Below are 8,972 nucleotides of genomic sequence, written 5' to 3' on the forward strand. Positions count from 1 at the left end.
TACACTTCAACATAGAGAAAACCAAAATCCTCACAACTGGACCAATAAGCAACATCATGATAAATGGAGAAAAGACTGAAGTTGTCAAGATTTCATTTTACTTGGATCCACAATCAACACCCATGGAAGCAGCAGTCAAGAAATCAAATGATGTATTGCAATGAGAAAATCTACTGCAAAATATCTCTTTAAAGTGTTGAAAAGCAAAGATGTCACTTTAAGAACTGAGGTGTACCTGACCCAAGCCAAGGTGTTTTCAATCGCATCATAGGCATTTGAAAGCTGGACAATGAATAATGAAGCCTAAAGAAGTACTGATGCTTTTGAATTATGGTGTTGGCAAAGAATATTGAATATACCATAGACTGCCAGAAGAACGAACAAACCCATCTTGGAAGAAGTATAGCCAGAATGCTCCTTAGAAGTAAGGATGGTGAGACTTTGTCTCACATACTTTGGACATGTTATTAAGAGGGATCAGTCCCTGGAGAAGAACATCATGCTTGGTAAGTAGAGGGTCAGCGAAAAAGAGAAAGCCCTTCAATCAGATGGATTGACACAGTGGCTGCAACAATGGGCTCAAGCATAACAATGGTTGTGAGGACGGTGCAGGACTGGGAAGTGTTTGGTTCTATTGTCCATAGGGTCACTATGAGTCGGAACCAACTTGAGAGCACTAACAACAACAATAAAGTAGGGCTGACAAAATTTTTTTTGAAGGCACAAGTGATACCATCATTCATTTTAATTTTAATTTAATTTTACACAATTTTTTTATTGTACTTTAGATGGAGGTTTACGGAACAAACTAGCTTCTCATTAAACAATCAGTATACATATTGTTTTGTGACATTGGTTACCAACCCCATGACACGTCAACACTCTCCCTTCTCGACCTTGTGTTCCCTATTACCAGCTTTCCTGTCCCCTCCTGCCTTCTAATCCTTGTCCCTGGGCTGGTGTGACCATTTAGTGTCGTTTTGTTTTATGGGCCTGTCTAATCGTTGGCTGAAGGGTGAACCTCAGGAGTGACTTCATTACTGAGCTAAAAGGGTGTCTGGGGGCCATACTCTTGGGGTTTCTCCAGTCTCTGTCAGGCCAGTAAATCTGGTCTTTTTTTGTGAGTTAGAATTTTGTTCTACATTTTTCTCCAGCTCTGCCCGGGACCCTCTGTTTTGATCCTTGTCAGAGCAGTCGGTGGTGGTAGCCGGGTACTAGACTCAGTCTGGTGGATGCTGTGGTAGTTGTGGTCCATTAGTCCTTGGAATAATCTTCCCCTTGTGTCTTTGGTTTTCTTCATTCTCCCTTCCTCCAGATGAGGTGGGACCAGCGGAGTATCTTAGATGGCCTCTCACAAATTTTTAGACTCTAGATGCTACTCCCCAAAGTAGAATGTAGAACATTTTCTTTGTAAACTATGTTATGCCAATTAAGCTAGATGTTCCCGAGACAATGGTCCCCACAGCCCTCAGCCCAGTAATTCATTCCCTCAGGGAGTTTGAATGCGTCCATTGAGCTTCCATGACCTTGCTTGGACAAGCTGTGCTGGCTTCCCCAGTATTGTGTACTGTCTTACCCCTCACCAAAGTCATCATTCATTTTTATAAAGTGTTTTAGAGAAGAAAATAACCCATTCATTGACCAAAACGCTTTTTTTTTTATAACTGTTTTCTCTATCCCAGTACAATGTACCCCTCCAGTTACATTCTCTTGGGGCTAGGAGTGGGTTAGCTGGTTAGCGCAGGAATTTTTCTGCTTACTATTTCATGCTCACTTTGAGTTATTCACGCACTAGTAATGTAAGATGAGATTTGGCCCCCTGTATATAATGTTGCATTTTGACCTGGCTTGTACCCTAACCACATAATTACAATAGCTACAGCACAGCCCGACACTGGCTACCTGAGACCTTGAAGCCAGTGATTCTACTTGTTACGAGCAAATTGATCATGAGATATTTTCATTGTTGTGAAGATCACCAACCTGTGTACTAATTGTAAAAACCTGGGAATGTCAGTTGTCTCATAGCTAGTATTAATGCTAATGTGGAAAGCCTGCTAGGCCCCTGGTCAAGTATGGGACTCTTGTCCACCCTAACAGCCTGGTGGCTTCATCTCTTGATTTTCTCCTTTTGTGATTTGTGAGCAGAGAATGAGTGTCTTTCTCCAGTCATGGTGATGCCAGGATCGCCTCCTCCTTGCCTGGGGCCTCTGTGTACACATGGTGGAGTGGGAGCAATGCAGAGAAGGGTTCAGAGTCTGGGTTCTGGGGCTCAATGCCAGGTGCAAATTGTGTTTCTCCCCCTTCAGGCTTTGGGATCGTGGGCAAATGATGTAAACTCCCTGAGCCCCAGTTTTCTCACTGGTAGAACTGACGTAACAATAGCACCCAACTCTTGAATTTACTGTGCAGATTAGATGAGACAGTGTGTATGAAGCACTCAGCACAGTGCCTGGCACATTGTGAGCTCCCAGTATACGCTAGTATTGTCTTTTGTAGATAATCCTTTCACTTTGAAAAACATTAGATTTATCTAAAATGACTTAAGTAACTCAAAGTTGTTAGATTAACTAAAAGTTGTTTAGTTAAGACTTAAGATTTTTTTTAAGATGAAAATCTGTGCTGTGGTCAGAGAGCATGTCATAGCGCTCCTCCTTGTCCTGTGACATGAATGGAATTTCTGTCCTCTACTGCAGTAGACCGACCTCATTGTCTGCCTACTCTGCCTGCCTGGTTATGTGAACTATGCCAAGCCTTCCTTACCTATGAATACTTCCTCACACTGCTCCCTGGCATTTCTCTCCCACACCATACTTGAGGATTTTATCACAATACTCATGGACATTTTTCCTCTCTTTCTTCCATTTTAATAAGAATTCTTAATTGTTCCAACTCAGGATTGAGAGTACCAAGATGCCGAAACACACACGTATGTACATACATTTACTGAAACTGATACAACTTCGCTTGGTATAAGGTTTAATTCATGGGGTCTTTTCCAAAGCATTATGAACCGGGGCGCTTCTTATAAATGTAAAGTCAACCAAATACTTTTTGTAGGTTCAAATAGTTGTCTCATTCATTTTTATAATTTTTATGAAAAAGACAGAAGGAGGCATTATGTGGGGTTATCTTTTGTCCTAATGAATGGGCAGCTGAAGATTGAAGAACAATTCTTTGCCCAGTCCTGACACTGCCTTTCCCCATTGGGTATCTGTGATAGTCACATGCTCTGGGCATCTTTGAAAAGAATCTTCTAAGGAGCCTGGGCATCTCAGTTGATTCTCCCGAATCCGGCCTAGAACTGTGGTGAACACTCACCCACCAAGATGTGCAAAAGATTCCTGGGCACCTGGAAACTTGTCTCCAGTGAGAACTTTGATGATTACATGAAGGCTCTGGGTAAGAAATTGTTCTTTGTAATTTTGGTTGAGAAGATCCATTTTTTTTTCTTTTTTAGAAAATTCTTTTTGAGAAAGTTTACATGATTATTTCCTTCTAACTCCTTTTCCAGGAGTCTGGGGAAGTTTGCACGGCTGAAGTACCATCCTCTTCTGGGATTAACATTGTGTTGGGCCATTCAAATAATTTATTTGCATTTTGTTGGTGGCAGTTTTACTAGATTTTAACCTAAATAAGAGCTGCTTAAGTGCATGGGATCCCCACTGATTTCAACTGCAGCTCCATATCAATCGGGCTCTGGTTTCAGACCAGGAGGACAGAAATTCTGGAAGCTTAGGCAGCCCATCCTAGGCTTTTCTAATAGCTAGTTTTATAGTAACTTACGTGCTCGTAAAACAAGCAGTTCAAGATACTGATGATAGTAGGAAATCCCAAGCTTAAATTGTGATGTTTAGCGTAACTAAAATTTAGTCTCCTCTCTCTACTTCTAGGTTGTCCATTATTACATACTCATGGAGATATAGAAAGTTTGGGAAAGAAAAGATGCTTCCTAAAGTAGGATGTTCGTAGCCTAAGGGAGTTACTGAGAGAAAGGGAGTTAGAGTAGTGGGTACAGTTGAAGACTCAGTCACTAGTTACATCAATTTTATTTTATACTATTTCTAGAGAAGGCTGCACACATATGAACACAACAGATGTCAAGAGCCTTTGGGAATTTTCAGAGCTGTATAAATGCAGTAGAGAGTGATGCCAGTGACCTTGGGTCGCCATGCTTGTCAAAGTGCCTGTAGTTTTACTTACCTGTTCAGAAAGCTTATGGAAGAGGTTCTATTTTTAGAAAAAATGAGCAAAATCATGTCTTTGTTGCCTGGAAAGCTATGAAAACTTTTGGGGATAGAGCCATACTGTGAGGTTGATTGGATTTATGGACTTTGTTTTGCAGCTGAGGAAGAAGCAAAATATAAGACAGTCTCAGTGAGAGATTTCCTAATTCAGTTGTGTCCAAATTTTGGAGTGCACACGAAAACTTGGTGAGTGCAGATTCGCAGGCTCTAATCCAGAGATTCTGATTTAATTGGAGAACTTCTGTCCTATATCATAAGAAATAACAAAAGGTTAATCAGAATTAGAAGAAAGAACACATGAGTCATAATTTCTATGAGCTGTAACCCTTCAAGTCTTTTTTTAGCATGTATATATTTTTAAAAGGAGGAAGTAAATCTAAGCATTGGGACTTCCAACAGGAGCCTTAAAACCCATTGCCACTGAGTCGATTCTGACTCATAGAGACCCTACAGGACAGAGTAGAACTGCCCCATATGATTTCCAAGGAGCGCCCGGTGGATTCCAACTGCCGACCTTTTGGTTCGAAGATGTAGTTCTTAACCACTGCACCACCAGGGTTTCCATAAGAGGAGCCTTCAGAAACTAGGTTTTGTTTTGTGTATTTTTCTCACTTGACATTTTGCCTTTTCCATGCATTTCTATAGGCTTGTGTAATAATAGTAACAAAACATAAGAGTTTAATTTTGTTTTACTTTTCAAATGCAGACTTTTTAAAAATCATTTTATTTATCTACGATCATTTGTAACTGTATATATCTTGAAGCAAGATGGAAAGTTTTATCCTACCAGCTAGACTTAGAAGTCATAAAAAAAAAAAGAAAAAGTGAGATTCTATCGGATGGTGGGAGAGCTCTTCTCTATATCCATAATATATTACCAAGGGGAAAAATATCATAGAACTGTGTGTGTATATGTCATGGTCTCATTTTTTAACACACACCTATTATATATATATATATGTGTGTGTGTGTGTGTGTGTGTGTATACATATAGTATTTGTTTTTACCATCTAAAATGTCAAAAATGATCTATACAAAAGTATAATTAGTGATTTTCAATTGTAAGTGGGACCAGATATGGAAAAAATGTACAACTTGTACTAGTTAGGCTGAACAGTGTTTAAAATCTTCAGGCATTACAACAAAGCCTAAAATATTTCAGTCCATGGATATGCATTTTCATGAGCTGGTGAGACATGGCGGGAGATCCTCAATAGGACGCCATACAGCCTGTCATCTCCACACCCGAGGCACAGCTGAGCGAAGAATGCGGACACTCATGTTCTCTCCCGGGATGCTCTCTCGGTCAACACAATTCTAACTCTATCTTGATTTTTTAGGTGTGGGCTTAGCCACCAGAAAACTGGGAAATTTGGCCAAACCCAGAGTGATCATCAGCAAGAAAGGGGATATTATAACTATAAGAACGGAAAGTACCTTTAAAAATACAGAGATCTCCTTCAAGCTAGGTCAGGAATTTGAAGAAACCACAGCTGATAACAGGAAAACAAAGGTAAGCTGTAAAGTCCTCTTCAGTTTGCTCAGTCTACTGCTTCAGAGAGGATTATGCCTGCTAGTGTTCCAAAAGGTAGACTCTGTTTTAGAATTAACGTGTCACATAGGACAACTCTTATGAAAATGATTCAATAGTCAATGATTTGCTTCTTTTCTCAACTAGACTCCAGGCAAGCTAATTATGTGGACATGTCTTTACAGAGCATTGTAACCTTGCAGAGAGGCTCACTGAATCAAGTACAGAAATGGGATGGCGAAGAGACAACAATAAAGAGAAAGTTGGTGGACGGGAAAATGGTAGTGGTAAGAGTATTTTTACTCGTGAATACAGAAGAATGTTATTTAAGTAGAGACATTGGTTACATTATTTACAAAATATTCGTTTTTCTTTGGAATAGAAGTGGATAAAAACGACTAAGAATAAAGTCAGATTGGGTGATATTTCAACCATAAAGACTCTCATCTTCCTATAAGTTTTGGCTCAGATTTTAGAAATAATAAAGTACTAAATCAAGTAATAAAATTAAAGAAAGCATGGATAAATTTCACTAATTTTGATTCACAAACAGAAGAGAAACTCTGAATTATAAAAGCAAAACTAATCCCAAAAGGCTAAATGGTAGACTATTTGCAGATCTTTAAGCCTTCTGCTTTCAAGAATCCATAGTAACTGGACAATGCAACCTGAGCTCATCAAAGGCCTCCTTTAGCCAGCAGTTAAAGAAGGATCACAGAAGTTACATCTTAGCATTTTTTTAAAGGGAAAGTTCCGTGCCTACTAGTTGACACGCATCAGATATAAACAGAGTTAGGCAATGCTTCCAATGTCTCCTCCTTTAGTACCATAGTTCTTAACCCTAGCTGCACAATTGATTTATCTGGGGAGCTTTACAAAAAAAAAACCAATACTGGGATCCCACCAGAGACCAACTGAATCCACATCTCTGGGTGCAAGCAAACAGGAGGTTGCTGGGGGAAGAACCATCAGTGTTTTTTAAATGTCTTCCAGGCAGTGCAACTTTGCAGAAGGTTTTGAAAACTAGTTTTAGTAGGTTTATTAAATGCATGCAAAATGATGCATAAAAAACTTGACATTTTTGTTTTTATTCCTTTGCAGTAACACAGATCAACTTTCAAAATTGTTTCTCCTATTTCAATAGTTATAAATCTGAATTACAGGAGATTGTCATACTGATATTTTATTTCTTTATACATTCAATTTTATGGGTTTGTTTTAATTTTCTACTTTTATTATGAATTTGCTAGTCCCTGGTTTGAGTTTTAGATACTTAGTTAATCTCTCTCTTTTTTTAAGGAATGTATAATTAAGGGTATAGTCTGCACCAGAGTCTATGAGAAGGTCTGAGAAAATCATCTCCTCATTGAAATGGTATTTGATCATTTGACGCTGGAAATCACCTGCTTCCACTGGCAAAGCCTGACTGTATTGCAGATTGTTTTTGCTTTTGTCTTAATGTGTCAGATAAGAAAAGGCCTAAACTGAGAATTAATCTAATGTTCAGCATTGGTTAAATATTTTCAATTTGGATGCATATCTTTACTATAATAGCGCATGTATAGTGGCCAGACCTAAACAGTTGATTATGTCATTAAATTATCTGAGAAATTCTAATCTATGTTGTAAGTCGTATATTTGAAATGATGTTAACAGGAGGGTTGGTACTAGAATTGATCAGGGATAGCAAACTCGAATGCCTTCAGGGTTCGGGAGAGTAATGTAGGAAAAGGATCAGAGGTAGGGCAATCTAGTAGGAGGAGCTAGAAGCAGACTCTACTGCAGACAATTTTTAAAAATTGAGGTGTGAATTATAGACAGAGAAAAGCACAGATATTAAGGGTAGAGTTTGCTCTATTTTGACAAATGCATGCATCCATGCAACTCAGATCTTGATCAAGATACAGAACATTTCCTTAATCCCAGAAAGTTCCCTCATGCCCCTTTCTAACCAAGTCCTTCCCCAACCTAACCCTCACCAAAAGCCACTCGTGATTTAGTGTTTATCATCATAGATTAGTTTTGCCTATTCTTGAATTTCATATAAATGGGATCATACGTTCTGTACTTTTTTCTGTGTGCCTTATTAAACTCAGCATAATGTTTGCAAGATTCACCTATATTGTTGCATGAAGCACTAGCTTGTTCCTTTTATTGCTGTCGAGTGTGATATTGTATGACTATATCACAGTTGATTTATCTATTCTCCTGTTAAGACAATTGTGCTGTTTCCAGTTTTTTGTTTTTTGTTTTTTTGTTTTTTTACTATGAATAAAGCTGTACAAGGCTTTTTGTGGATGTCTTAGTCATCTAGTGCTGCTCCAACAGAAATACCACAAGTGGATGGATTTAACAAAGAAAAGTTTATTTTCTCACAGTTCAGTAAGCTACAAGTCCAAATTGAGGGCCTCAGCTCCAAGAAAAAGCTTTCTCTCTCTGTCGGCTCTGGAGGAAGGTCCTTGTGATGCATCAGTCTTCTTTTGGTCTGGGAGCTTCTCTGCTCAGGAACCTCAGGTCCAAAGGACGCGCTCTGCTCCCGGCTCTGCTTTCTTGGTGGTATTAGGTTCCTATGTGTCTCTGCTTGCTTCTCTCTTTTATATCTCAAAAGAGATTGCCTTAAGACACTATCTAATCTTGTCAACCTCATCAGTATAACCTCATCACAGTGATAGAATTTACAACACATAAGGAGATCACGTATATTCTCATCACAGTGATAGAGTTTACAACACATAAGGAAATCACATCAGATAACACAATTACACAACACTGGGAATCGTGACCCAGCCAAGCTGACAGATATTTTTGGGGGACGCAACTCAATCCATGACAGTGGACATATGATTTTCTTTCTTTTGGATAAATAACTAGGCATGAAGTTACTGGGACCAGCTGATTTTCTGACACGCAGGAGTGGAGGACTACTGTGGCTGAGTAATTATGCAAATATGATATGACTGAGCAAACGAGGAAATGTTGTTGGAAGCCAGAGTTCTCACTAGAGAAGATTAAACGTACAAATATGGAATGAGGAAGGCAAGAAAAGACCATGTAGAAATGGATTGGAATCGATGTAAACTCATGATTTCTAAACCTTGTATACGTATGTGTATATACGTGTACCACGGCACATGCACATCTGCATGTATATATGTAAGTGTGTATGCGTGTGTGTATATATGTATACATATGTA

At 39.0% G+C, this 8,972-nt stretch overlaps 1 protein-coding gene across 1 annotated transcript; it reads left to right on the top strand.

Annotated features, from left to right (window-relative positions):
• Positions 1–3,279: 3,279 nt before the first annotated feature.
• Positions 3,280–7,128, top strand: LOC101341018 (myelin P2 protein). Its single transcript, XM_004385998.1, has 4 exons — positions 3,280–3,402; positions 5,588–5,760; positions 5,964–6,065; positions 7,078–7,128. Exons 1-4 carry the CDS (start codon positions 3,330–3,332, stop codon positions 7,126–7,128), a joined length of 399 nt encoding a protein of 132 aa, XP_004386055.1. The 5' UTR covers positions 3,280–3,329.
• The last annotated feature ends 1,844 nt before the right edge of the window (positions 7,129–8,972 follow it).

Source organism: Trichechus manatus, unplaced genomic scaffold, assembly GCF_000243295.1.
Source record: "Trichechus manatus latirostris isolate Lorelei unplaced genomic scaffold, TriManLat1.0 scaffold00152, whole genome shotgun sequence".
NCBI lineage: Eukaryota > Metazoa > Chordata > Mammalia > Sirenia > Trichechidae > Trichechus > Trichechus manatus.

Bases quoted from the DNA above. Each gene is read 5' to 3' on its own strand.
- LOC101341018 (XM_004385998.1), top strand. From the start codon at position 3,330: ATGTGCAAAAGATTCCTGGGCACCTGGAAACTTGTCTCCAGTGAGAAC. The intron at 5,761-5,963 runs GTAAGCTGTAAA...ATGTCTTTACAG, and splicing joins CTGATAACAGGAAAACAAAG to AGCATTGTAACCTTGCAGAG. The intron at 6,066-7,077 runs GTAAGAGTATTT...TCTTTTTTTAAG, and splicing joins TGGACGGGAAAATGGTAGTG to GAATGTATAATTAAGGGTAT.